Source organism: Anoplolepis gracilipes, chromosome 1, assembly GCF_047496725.1.
Source record: "Anoplolepis gracilipes chromosome 1, ASM4749672v1, whole genome shotgun sequence".
In the NCBI taxonomy this organism is placed as follows: Eukaryota; Metazoa; Arthropoda; class Insecta; order Hymenoptera; family Formicidae; genus Anoplolepis; species Anoplolepis gracilipes.
In genome coordinates, this window is record NC_132970.1 from 12,576,126 (window position 1) to 12,590,348 (window position 14,223).

At 37.9% G+C, this 14,223-nt stretch overlaps 2 protein-coding genes across 8 annotated transcripts in view; one reads left to right on the forward strand and one right to left on the reverse strand.

Annotated features, from left to right (window-relative positions):
• Nucleotides 1–14,223, forward strand: part of Ten-m (teneurin transmembrane protein Ten-m) — a 575,864-nt gene that overhangs the window by 210,377 nt on the left and 351,264 nt on the right. The window contains exon 1 of one of the 6 annotated variants that reach the window (XM_072894576.1): nt 3,532–3,553. The exons of the other annotated variants lie outside the window; for them this stretch is intronic. Coding sequence (XP_072750677.1) covers nt 3,547–3,553 — 7 coding nt within the window. The 5' untranslated portion in view covers nt 3,532–3,546. Of the gene's footprint in view, nt 1–3,531; nt 3,554–14,223 lie in introns of those variants that run through there. 6 annotated transcript variants of the gene reach the window in all.
• The window catches only part of LOC140667039 (uncharacterized), a 168,514-nt gene that overhangs the window by 32,941 nt on the left and 121,350 nt on the right, over nt 1–14,223 (reverse strand). The gene's annotated exons all lie outside the window — the stretch shown is intronic.

Genomic DNA, 14,223 nt, shown 5'->3' on the forward strand with positions numbered 1-14,223 from the left:
CGAAAACGCGGCGCTGCCACCACCGCCATCGCCGCTTGAATCGAGCGCTTCTCTCACGACCGCCTCCGTTGTATTTCGTGGTAACGCGGTATACGAAAAGGGATGGTGGAAGGGTTGAAATGTATGCATCCTGGAACAGCGAGAGACGGAGAGAAAGAGAGAAAGAGAGAAAGAGAGAAAAAGAGTAAGCGCGCCCGGTAATATCAGATTTATTTTATGAGCGAGGCAGAGCGGTGTACCATCTCGCAGAGTAGTCCTCTGCCCGCACCAATGATTCAACCGTAACTTTCACCCTCGCAGCATCCTCGATGCCATTGTATGCTCCCTCCCCTTTTCGCGAAACTTTTATTCGCATCGCTGATCCGCCTCGCTGGCGCGCGCGCCACGGTCGCTTCTCCTTTCCCGCCGGTTATGCTCACTGAGAAGCGAGAAGAGGCACGAACCACGAGTGAAACGCGCTCGTAAAGCGGGCTTTCGGGGCTTCGAAGGAAGCGATGTTTCCGTTTTTTTTCTTTTTTTGCACGCCAAAAATGGTATAAAAGGAATGTGCGGATATATGCTCAAAAAAAAGAATGCTTTAAAAATATAAATAATAGAAAAAGTTGCCCCATATTAAATCATACAAAATACATAACTTTATAAAAACAAAATTATACTTATAAACACAATTATACTTATAATTTATATAAAAACAATATTAAATAAAAAATATCTCAGCAGTTTTATTATTCTAATTCTTATTTTTGTGACAAAAAAATAGAGAAAAGTATCAAATTCAATATAGATTTCCCTAAAATCAACATATTCCGGTTTCTTAGTATAATTAAGTGTTGCACTCTATCACAGTTAATATGAACTTAGTCTTGTTAATTAGTTTACTCATCAGAGTAAACTAACTATTAGAGCTTCTTGTCAGCTCATAGTTGTATATTCGTTTATACGCTAAATTAGTTTTATATTATTGTAAGAGTTTAAAATTTTTTAAGAGTCTTTTAAATTTAAAAAGTTTTTTCTTACGACTTTCTCTTGCAAATTACATAATCTAAACAGCAGTAATAATAAATATAATATTATGATATGTTTTTTTATAATATAATATGGTATGTATGTTTGCATATTTTTACATTTATTTTATTTGTCTTTTTTCATCTTTCTATCTTTTTGTGATTTTTACTACAATTCTTTATTTTTACTATGTTTTCAGTAAAAACGTCAGGAAACAATTTCCCAATTTTAATTTTTGTTTACTATTACAAAAAGTCTTCTGTCAAAAAGTTTAAAATAATATTATCAAAATTGTAATACAAGCTTGGACTGCAGTATCCAACAAATATTTGTGAATATAAAAATTTATGTTGGTTTTGATATATTTTCTCTGCTCTAAATAAAAACTGTTCAAGTCAGAAAAATGCATACGCAGCATAATAATATAGGACAAGGATCAACTCTTTGAGTCACAACGGGTCACCCAGAGACCCACCTTTTTTTCGTAGTTTTTTATTGTTTTAACTACTTTTTTATCAACAAATACCGGATTTTTTGTTTCTACAAAGTCTCTAGAACATCAATAAGTGTAAAAAAATATGAACAGTCATTAATTGTTAATTGCAAAAATATCATCAGAATTTTTTTAGAATTTTCCACCGTGTTGTTTTTGTTAAATCCTCCTTTTTTTTGATAAAAAATATATAAAAAACAATATTTTCTGTTCTAAATTGAAAGTAACAGTTCTATTCTTTTTTAAATTTTTTCTCTAAAAGTATTTTTAGATCACAGAATCTAATCTAAAGGAAAAAAAAATTTAAGTTCCAAAATTTAATATAGGGATCCAATATGGCGAAAGTAAAATTTCGTCTGCCATATTGGATCCGCTATCTTGAATTTTGAAAATCTGACAACGGATTCGTAATCAGCGACCCCAAAAACCCTTGTATCAAATTTTCTAAAATATTGACAATTAGAAAAATTCGTGACTCAAAGGGTTAAGCGGAATATAAATTACATAATTTGTATAAAGAAAAAGATTAGCCTTGTTCCACTCTGGAGATACAAAATTGTGCTGGAGGCTAGATAATATTTTTTACTTGTACACACGAGTGTTTGCGCTATTTAAAAATTATTCCGCAAATTGATCAAGAGTCTTAGCAGTTTATAAGATAAGAAAAATCCTTCGTGAGAAGCGCGAAGATCAGGCGCAAAAAATGCAAGATTAAACGCAAGTTATATGCTGAGTTGTAATAATTAATCAATCTTCTAGAAAAGCGCTTAGAGTTCCTGCTCCGTATTAACACAGCTGACACTCTTCTCTTATCGTTTTATATGCGAGAAGAGCTTATCAACCGAGAACGATCGAACACGCGACCCGCCAACAAAGTGGCTGCGGACCACCCGCTGTTGTGTTTTGCATTTCTTTCATATATAGATTTAAAAATACACTATTAAAAAGCATATCAGCTCTCGCTTTTTCAGCGTGTTAAAAACGTGTCGGTTTAGACATAGTGTGAAATCGCTTATGACCCGTTTGAAAACTAAAACGAATTTGACACGCCCTGCTTATCGAGAATTTTTATAGAGCACTAGCGAGATACAGAGATAAAGGTTGAACCGCGCAGCAGGTTAATCGAGATATACATATACATTCGCGCTTCCTGTGAAAATACGGAATATATTAAAATAAAGATTCCGAAAAAAAATACGGAATTATATAAGAATTTTGTTTAATTCATTTACACAATATATTTTCACAATACAAGGTAGCATTTAATGTATGCGCGGCGTGCAAGTAGGTCAATTTGATTACCGATCAATTAGTCACGTAGGGAGGATAGTCAAGAGTATCGAATAGTTAGGTCCATTATGCAAGTGAACCCCGGCAGCCGTGTGAACCGACTCTCTCCCTTCCCGCCCACCGCACGTCGAGAAGTCTGTCAGTGTTAGGTCAGGATGTAATAGACGGGCCAGTATGCAAATTGGTCGACCCCAGATAGCAGGTACGGGTAGGGTTAATACTTAGCGAGACGGGAATGACGGATAGTAAAACGATCGCGTTTAACCTGGCCGGACCGACTTGACAATGAGCTCCGGCGGCACCGATATTAAATTCAACGTGTGTATATTACACGGTGTAAAATCACGAGGCAACTCTCAGTTGGACACGCTAGTTTCCAAGGAGGTATCGTCGACAACGTCGTAATTGCAACAATCGCAACTGCGTGAAAAGACGCCAGTTCCACCTAACACAAAGTTGCTCGTGTCTGATAATTTTGGTTGAGAAAATAACGTGCTGAGTAAGAAACGTATTTAGCTCGAAATGCATCGTTGCAACAGACTTGAGCAAGAATGAGCAAACAATTCTCTGAAGCTAAACACTAAACAGTTTCGACGATTGAGCAATGTAACATCTTCACACGTGTTTGCTTTATTGATGTACCGAATCATATGTAAATACATCAACTATCTTTACTTATATGTATATAAATTGTTAATTTTAACGATATATTTTACTGTTTGTTTCAGGTATGTTAATCGGTATGTTAATCGGACGACATGATCGGTGAGTGATAAGTAAACACGATGATTTAGCGTTCCTTTAATCCACCGTTTACGAAGAGACAGCCCACTGTTTTCCGTTAACCGACGAGGAATGGAAAGAGGAAAGAATTGCGTTCCGTAGATAAATTCGACGGGCCGAGTTAGCGACCAAACGACCATGTAGTACTTCGATATCCTTGGGAACTCGTTACACGAGGGGACGAAAGGGATAAAGAACTCTCGGCTCGTAAATTACACTTCAGGAACCATTCTCCTCCGCGAGTCGAGCGATCCTCGCTCGTTCTTCTTTTGGCGAATCGATAGAACGGAAGAGCGGGAGAAGGAAAAGAAAGAAAGAAAAAGAGACAGTTTTCATGTCTGATTGTTCGTAATTAGAAGGAGAAGAGAGGAGCTTCCTTTTTAATCGTGACCTCGTTGATAACGTCCACCGGGAACGTTCGCGCCGCGTGGTAATTTTTATAAGCGCGCTTATGTATCGTTACGGATCCATCGATAACGAGAATCCGGATTTATGAAACAACGAAAAAACAACGTCATCAATCACCATCGTCCTTCTTCCGCCCGCTGCCGTGTTGCCCCGTCGCCGTGTTACGCGAAACAACTAATGAAAAATGACCTACCGGCAATTATGATGGCCAGCGAGCGAAACAAAGAACGATAGAGAGAAAGGATTGATTGAACGAGGCAAGAGGGATATCGCGGATCGCGAGGTCAGAACCCGAGGGATTGCATAGTGACGCGAGCTAATCTGCGCGCTTTTATATTTTTGATACTAAATTTTTTAATGTTTCCTCTTTCTCTCATATATCTACAAAGTTTATGAAGGTGAATTTTATTTTCAATATTCATAAAATTATATATTAATATTTCACTATAAATGCAATCACACGTATACACGTACATTAATCGTGAAAGAACGATGACGATCACATGGCATGCCAAGTTATCCATTTTACGGGTGGTTAACGTGATTATACGCACAATGCGGCTTTTCATTCCCCTTTCGTCCACCCGCCAATTCCAGTCACTCCCACACCCGCACCTCCTACCCAGTCGACCCTTTAGCATAGACACAGGAACCCGAGGACTATCCCGAGGGACAGATGGACGATTCCACCACCAGTCGCTGACCAGTCAGCGTTTCCCACCGCCTCTCCATTTTCCACTTGGATATCGCCTAATAATTTCGGGGATTTTCATCCTAATCCTTTAATGTCCTTATTCACGGGCAATGGTCAAATCGAATATCCCGTCGAAGCGATCGGCGCGGTATCACGCATCCATCCATCTATCGAAGCATCAACGAGCGCAATTTCGCTTCGCGATACCGATTATCCTTCTCGTTATGGATCTCGAGATTCGCGTTTCCACGCTGCCTCCTTCATTTCAGATCTGGATACGACGATGTAGATACACATTGCAATGCGCGTAAAATTCAAAACTTTAAAGTAACACACGTATCTGTGTTTATTATTAATTTATTAGTAAATTTTATACATTTTTCTTTTTGGAAGAATATAATTATAAATTATACTAATTTTTTATTAGAAAATTTTTCAATGCACAATAATTTAAAACAGACAGCTAGGTTTTTTATTTACGAGTTGAATGATATAATATTTTTGACGTTCGACAGAGAACGAGCACGCAAGTGAGAAAGACAAACTTTTCGAGTGTCTCTTAAGCGCAAGGCATTTATACCGTATCTCTCAATTAATAAACATGAACAGAGCGAGTCTGTGTGAAACGAGACGCAACAGCGGACGCAGTTTTTTCAACCAACGTCAACGTGATACAGTGCAGAGGACCGCCGACGGTGCGCTAGAACCTGGAAGATTTACGACCCCGTAATCATCTGCTGATCCACGAGCGGCGATTCCCTCTTTCCCCTTCCGGTTGCCCATATTTTCTGTCTCGAGTGTCCAATGTTCATTGTGTGTTCGTAGCCAAGCGTGAGTGCGATAAAGAGAGAGAGAGAGAGAGAGAGAGAGAGAGAGAGAAAGAGTTGATAGCGAGGGTGGTATAAGAGAGCACACATAAAGAGGAGCGAAACGTGACGCGGAGAAACGAGAGAAAGAGAAAGAGAAAACGTCACCGCACGCGTTTAATTCGTTTCGCACCTTCTGGGTCAGTGAATCGAGAGACGAATGGTTCGACCGCTGAAATTTGCTCGCGTCGGCTGCGACGTGTTGAATTTCCTGGTTCCCGCTCATATCCCAGTTTTCTCATTATTCCCAACACAATCGCGATCGTGATTCTTTTTGGACGAATCGACGCCGATTTTGTTTTCTCGCGACGGAAATTTTCCTAAAAATGTTAAACACTTTTTTTTTTTAAGCGCCGTTCTCGTTTAAATCGGATTCAATATTCAAGTCAATCGACTAATTAGCAAAGTTGGTTTGCGTTCTGTATAGAAATGCGTAAGCAATTAAAAATAAAATATTTTTACAAAGTTTTTCTTCTGAATTGAATATATATATATGGTATATATAGCTATTTCAGAGTACGCTACAATCGTGATTTCTCCGTTTAACAATGAAAACTGGATTTGACCTTATTGTTTCATAAAGTGTTTTGTTTCGGACATGGTAACAATTGCCGTGCTCTTTTATATCACATCGAAATAATTGTCAATGATGTATTTACATTGTATTCATTCTCAGCTTTCGGGGCGAAACTTGAACCTTCGTACGTTATCTTGGACAAAACGAATGCACATTATTAAAGCTCGTACTACGTATACAATTCGATAAATCGTCCAAGGATCGTTGAACCCAACGACAGAATCGTCGCCGCAACGAGGATAACCGGGAATGTAGCCTTGGGTCGCAGCCATCCAGTCTGTTGTGGCAACAGGGCGGACATTCGCGCTATCGACTCTATTACAATTCACTCGTTTTCGCTTTGGCAACCCTCGTTATCCGAACGCAGCCAGGCAAGTACGGCGAATACGGAGACACATTGTCCGGCCGGACAATACACGTGGATTCAGAAGCCCGCGCGTTTTCCGCCGAATGAAAAGTTGTCTATTACCGTTCTATCCCTTCCGTACGCTTTTTAACCATTCATGAATTTCCGCGCGGTTTAGGTCTCAAAAATGAATTTCAATTTTGCGACGGAGATGAGACATGAAAATGATGAACAGTTTGACTGATAAAATAAAGTTCCCTTTATAATCATAAAAATAAGTAAATTACAAAAACTAAGTATTTTAGTAATAAACTCCTTTAGTTCTAGAGAAATGGGGTTACTGTGCGCGACATGCGACTACTCGATTTGCGAGAAAAGTCCGCTTTACGACACGAACAAATTCGTTCAATCGAGGAGTTTAAAGAGCGTAATGAAAAGCGGAAATCTTGTAGAAGGGTAGAAATAACGTAGGGAGGAGAGACACAACACGCCGGCGGGAGAAGAGGAAACAATGGTCGGAGGAAAGGCTGAACTTAAGGCGGAATAGGAAACGGGTAAAAGTGGACGAGAAATTCGTCGCGTCGTCATTGGCGCGGCGCGGCACGAGGGAGAAAACGGGGGAGAAATCCGTTTTCACTTTCCACGCTGAATCCCAATGCCGCCGCGTCGCGCCGCGCCGGTTCAGAAACGAAGGAACAAAACGTGCGAGTTGTCGGTGTGCACCGCAGTCAGACTGCGGCTCGGCATGCAAATGCGCACCCCTTTCCTCCCTCACGCGCCTCCTCTTTCTCTTCCTCGCTCTTTCTTTCTCGATTCTTACCCGGCTTCACTGTACAACCAAACTCGCGAGCGACTCCCAAGCGACGCGGCTTCTTTTCTTTCCCATTGTAGTCTCAGGTTTTTGCGGAGAAAGCCGACAAAGGGGGAACTTAAGCTCGTACGTGTGACTCGTAAATCGCAATTCCTCGAATTCGGCCGATAAAGCTGAAGATGCGCCAATCATTCCATAATTGAGCGTAAATACTCGCGAAACAGCTTGCATTTTTTTTCTATTAAATATGATAAAAAATTTTTTTATACATTTTTAGATAATATAAAAAACGATCTTGTACAAACGTAAATCTATATATATTATTATTGAATTAGGATTTTTATATTTAAGCACTGTACTGATTTTATTTTAAATATAAAATAAGAAATGTTCTACTTAAATATTTTCAAAAATCTAAAACAAGAGAAAGAGGATCTTATCGGAATAAATATCGCAGCAAAATTATCCTTACGAAGATGTCTCATATTTAGAATATTATTATTTTACATTCTGCGCCTTTCCGGAAATCGAGAAACGATTACAGGAAGATAATCTCTTCGTTATTACGATATCCGTTATGATGGTATTACTTGATATCGAAAATAAGACAAAGCTAGATAGAAGAATTGAGATGTGATGTCGCCGAAGGATCGCTGAGTAAATCTTTACCGCGTACAGGCAAGAGAGATAAAACGAGCAAGCAATAAAACGGAAAGAATGAGCCGGGAGAAGAAAACGCGACTCGAGAGGTTGAAGCATCGGGTGAGTTCCAGAGAGAAAGAGAGAGAGAGAGAAAGAGAGAGCTCAGTTATGGCACATACACCTGAACGTACGTGTACAAAAATATATATATATATATATATGTGCCATCTGCGCGAGCACACGCGCGTAACCACCCACGCTAGAACTTGGTGTAGAGTTCGAGTTTGCGTTGACTTTATGAGATCCTTTTATCCCACGGTAATCTTCCTTGTCAGGGCTTTGGCCAAATAGATGTGTTTTTTTATTTTTCAAATGCACGGAATTACAAATTTTACATATCGCACATATGATTATTAAATTTAAATTGATATACTTGATCTCTCGAACCAAACACGTTTTTCATTAAATATTGTTACAAATATTGTTAATATATTATAATTTAGTAATATATATTATAATAAATAATATATTAAATATACAAAAATATATAAGAAAAAATAATACTGCTTTATGTATAGTAATTTTTAAAAAGCATTATTAAAAAGATTAAAAATTTTGTCGGCAAAATATTTTCGTCTTATAATCAAAAAACTTATAAAAAGGATGAAGAATCGCCCTGTATAAATTAGTAATATATAAGAGATAAAATAACTGTAAGTCCGCAACAACATCTAAGTGTATCTTGGGGAATCGATTTTTAGTCCAGGTAACGCAAGAGATATCGGTACCCTCGTTCTCTTTCGATCCTGTTTTGTAGCGGAGCGCGCATTATCGAGGGTATTAGAATTAACGAGCAACCACGAAGCGGTAGTCGGGATAGTAATCATCGTTAACACTGACCGTTATCGCAAATCGTACAAACTTGGTTCTTAGGTCTGGCGATCTAGCGGTTCGTTCCAAATTACTTGCCATCCGGAAAGATTTGTCTCGTATTAGTTTCTCTCCCCGATCTATAACGCAGATTTATATTTCCGAACGTAAAGTCATTTGCGGCGTGTGATAGTTTGGTGTAGCTTTATTCGAATTCGATTAGACAAACGATGTATTCGGATTCGAAGCTCTACATAAAACTCTGTGAAAATGTATTATTTAATTCCCGTTGTCCTACATTTTGCTACCTTACGATAGCGACACTTTATATATCAAAAATATATTTAACTTTCATATTAATTAAAATGAAATTTGTGATAATTTTAATTAACATGGACGGTGAATCAAATACCGCAACAGTCGATGATTGCCAACAAATATGAGAAAATAAATACGATCCCTCTATTTTCGATCAACTTCAATTAAATAAGTAAAGTTCAACTCTCGACGTGAATGCGTCCTCTGAAAAACGTTGATATGTATGTCAGATTTATCACAAAACTTAATTATAATCAGTTTTATGCACAATCCGCAAATAATTCTACGCGAATAATTCAGTATAAGAAAAGTAACAGAATTATGTTTAGCAATATATTACACCTATATTTATGTATATATTGTTAAGCACGTATCTACACATTAGCTATCGCTGTTGTTAGGCGATGACAAAAGTTTCCGTAAAGATACTAGTGTGTAATCATTTAATCCTGACCGGGGGTTCGGCGAAAGGTGACAAGGGGTTTTAGCGGATTCGATTAACGAGCTCGGAACATTCGTGACCAGCGGCCTCTCTCTTGTCGTTTATCAGAGTCCCACGAGGCCCGTGTTCGCGAACGTGTACGCATTATCGCCGCGAGGATAAATGCACGCAACATCGTCAGGACATCGCGCGATATTGTGACAGTACGGAACTAATCGATCCGATCGATTTTGGCTCGAATGTGAGATACACCGAAAAAATGTTTAGGACGTACGATACGACGCGACGTATCGATTCTCGCTGACTCACTCCGGGTAAGAAACAAATGGCCTTCATTTCACCGAGTTATCGCTCTCCCACGAACTATCTTAATTTCTCGTCTTCCAATTAAGGCTTCTTCGAAAACAACCAGCCGCTCTCTCCGACGGGGGTCACCAAATTATACGAACCATTGCTGATCTTTATGGCGAGGAAGTAACTGTGGGGTTCGCTTCTCCCCGTGGATATGTGTCTTTATTAGTGATCGGAGTGCTTTACCCGGACGCGGGAATGCCAATGTATATATCCAATGGAGTGACCTCAGTGAGCTAATGACGCGATATAATTCTTGTCTGTTGAAAACTTTAACCGAAAATCCTCTTGAGAGTGACGAGCAAACTGTGCAGAGTATGCGACATCAAGATTCCTCTTGATCTATTGCAAAAACGCGTTCTCTTCGCGCATTCTTTGTAACCGAGCAATGACCAGAGTAACGGCGACATCGAAAGAATCCTTTTGTGCGAATCAACGATAATATTTTGTGAACACAAAATAGTAATATAAACGGCTAATGTAAAATAATAAAATTATAATAATTTATTTGTATTATAATATATTTGCATATTATAATATTAATTAAAATTCTATTTGTAATATAACTGATATTTTTTATAAATCAAAATTAATATTCTGAATGCATACTTCTAATCAGAGATTTCAAATGATCAATTGACGCAATTATTTGTCTCATAGATAATCAAAAATATCTAAAAATACTATTTTTTTCACACACAATTTGTATTCATGCAATCTATTTTTTTCATTCTATGATCTTTTAAATTTGATTTTGTTCATATTTTATTTTTAAATTTTGTTAGGTATAAATTGTAGTTAAAAAAGAAACAATAATTATTTTTTTTAATGAATATGTTCTTGTCATTTTCTTAGTTATTTCCTTTCATTATAAATATATATGTATAATATATGTATAATATATTATATATATAATATTTAAAATAATTGTAAATATATTGTAAGATAAAAAATACTGCAAAATAATATTTGTAAATATACTACAAGAAAGATTAAATATTGAAATCATTAATGCAAATTAATTTAAGATATTAAAATATTTCAAATAAGAATTTTTCTAATAATTCTTTTAAAATTATTATTTTAAATAATACTCCAATTATTGAATTTTAAGTAATTCCTATGTAATTATTCCTAATATCGTATCTTACTACTGAAAATAAAAAACCGGATAATATTTATGTAAATAAAATTATGAAAATAAATATTCTCATTTAAATAGTCTGCATTTGAAATGTGCGAATAAAAAGTTTGATTGTGCTAAATGCATCGGGCCGACGTGACGACCGGAATAAACGGTCGAGATTCGCTCGTGGGGTGCACGAAGCAATAATTAACTCCCTCCCTTGCTTTTCCATACACGTTAAGTATAAATCAAGACAATGAACCGAGCATCGATTCAACTGCTACTGTTGCCTAGGCTCGCGTGAGCTCGGAATTAGCGATCGGCGACCACCTCTCTCGTGTGCAGGAGTATAAGCGATACGGTCGCACACACCGAAAGCGAAACACCATAAATACCACGTGTGCACTGTGATTTGCACACGACGATACCGCGCGAATCTAACATCATTTTGCTTAACGCGCGTGCCCATACGTTCGGTACACGCATCTGCGTGTGTATCGTACACGTGAAGGTAGATATATATTTATACCCGACGATTCGTGCCCGACGCGACGACAACAGTAAAGTACGGAGTCAGGGTGGAGAGAGGTCTTTGATAATTTAATTTATACACCGTGAACGATTCCTTACGGCGCGCCAAGCTAATTGCATAATTTATTGCTGTCTGCCGGTTCGATAACCGTTACTCTTGCGATGCGTAATGTGAAAAAAATTGATAAAATTTCCGTCCAATGTGGAATATCACCCAGAAATACAGGACTTGAATCTTAAAATATATTAAAACTTGATTTACTGTTTCTTTTAATTATTTGTATATTGATTATTATTTTTATTATTATTAAATATTATTTTCTCAGATATATATTAAACATTATTACAGAGAGGGTTTTAATGATAATTTGACTTTTTTAAATAATAACAATTAATTATGCTTCAAAAAAGATTATTCTTTTTTTCTAATTTTTAATTTTTTTCACAAATTAATTTTAATTGATAACTTTAACAATAAAACAACATTTCCAATTAATTCTCTACAATTTTGATGCAAATGAGAAATATGGATATTTCTTTATAAGTACTCAATCATATTAAAGGAAAAATCAATATACTTGATTCTGAATTTTGTCGCAAGATAATGAAATAAATTTAAAAAATGCTGTTTTGTTTTTTATTATATTTATTTATATTGTATCATTTGGTTTTTTTATTGGCGACCGACCGTTTTCTTTTCTCCTTAGGAAAAGAAAGTCGAAATGACAATCCAAGAACTCTCCGTACGTTTGAATAAAATTTAGAGAGACTCCTATTATTGGTGCGAAACGATGCACGCATCGATAAGAGTCTGGAATTTTTATTCAAATCCTGCGCGCATCTGCGCGCTCGTGGAATTTACGGCGTATATCTTTGGCGCGAATATTTATATGGAATCAATGGAAAAAAGGGCGGCCTCGTCCATTTCGGTCAATTGTGTCAAGGGTCGGAAAAGTTTCGCGAAGTCCTTGACACACCCGTCTACTATCGTCGTGCGCTCCAGTTTCCTCGTTAGCACGTTGATTGGACGTGATCAAGCTGGCGCAATATGCGGGTTTAATTAATTAGCGTTAACCCGACGTTGAGAGTCTGTTTCCCCCGAGGAGTGGATAACGATGAAAGTTAGGAATATACCAATATCTACCTCGTAATGCTGTACTGGTACATATTTGACCGCATTTTATCGCGTGAGCGCGATTGATATACATTTTATTATATTAAACATTTATTAAAACATACTTTTCTCTTTCTCTCTCACTGGGAAATCAACGCTATAAGTTTATTATTACAAGAACAAATAAATGTTTGCGTTCGATATTTGATGGAATTGTTACTTTACATTAATATCTCACGAATGAATCGGTGAGAAAAAAGAACAAGTAGTATGAATTAAAATTGTAGAGTTATACCATATTTATTTTTAAAAAGGGGATTATTCTCCATTATTTTTTGCTATCAATTAAGAAATATTTAAAGCACATAAACCTGATAATCATTCCCGTAATAAATGAGGTGATCGGAAGAGTTTTGAAAAAATTGACACGTGTCAAGCCCCACCTCGTTTCCTATCACTCTAATCTGTCACGATAGATCGTCGCTGACGCGACGCAAGTCACGCCTTGTGGGTCACGTTAACATAGCTCGCGTTTCATTTACCGTTCAATCCAACGTCTCGTCCATCGACGGCTCGTTCCGCTATACATACGTGCGCCGCGTCTCGTCCACGAATTGTTCCGTCGCGTAACTCCAAATCGAATATCGCGTCCAAGTCGCACGGATCGGTTGGCTTGCAATCCACGTGGAAAAGTAAATCTCGACCTCGTCACGAAGCGTGACTGATCAAACGAACCGACGGCGCACCAAAGCAAAGGCACAAACGTAAATTAATCTCCCTTAATATTTATTATCCCGGAGCAAACCAGCGTAAAACCAACGAGAGGGAGGTGTAATCGTGGTTGAAAAGAAATGTTACGGAAAAAGAGGAAGAGGATGGATGGATACGCGCTACTCGCCGCGCATCCATCGAGAGAGAAGGCGGGAACAAATAAAGCGCGAAATGCGACTGTAAAGGGACTTATACGTTGATTCTGATCAATCCAATCCGTGTTATTGATCAAACCAAGTCCGCGAAAAAGTGCGTGACGTAAATAAATCAAGCCATTGAATTTCGATCTGAAGAGAATAAAAGTTGAAAAGAAAAAAAAAGAAAAAAAAAAAAAAAAAAGAAGAAAAGAACAGAGAGGCACCAAGGCACTGAACTGAAATTAAGAGTAGAACGACAAAAGCCATAGAATAATAAGATAGATGTGTAATCTGCAATCCAATCTTAAGTTAAATGAGAGAAAGCGGAGAAACGAAGAAACGACTAGCAAGGAAAGGGAAAGAGAGAGATGAAGAAGGAGACGCGGCAAACAGGAGAATGCGAGGGGATAGAGAGTCCTCGGCGAGACCTCTATACTCTCTACTCACGGAATTCCTCCAGGATCTCTCCGAGATCTCTTCTCGCACTGTCTGCAGAAGCGCGCGGGGAAGTCGGGAGAAGAGAAAGGAGAGACAGCACAATGCGCGCGAGAATCGCGAGACATTGTCGCCCTCCCCACTCGTTCCTCACCCTCCCCCCTACCCCTCCATCCCCTTCTCCTTGGCATACCCTTCGCAGACGCGTCTTCC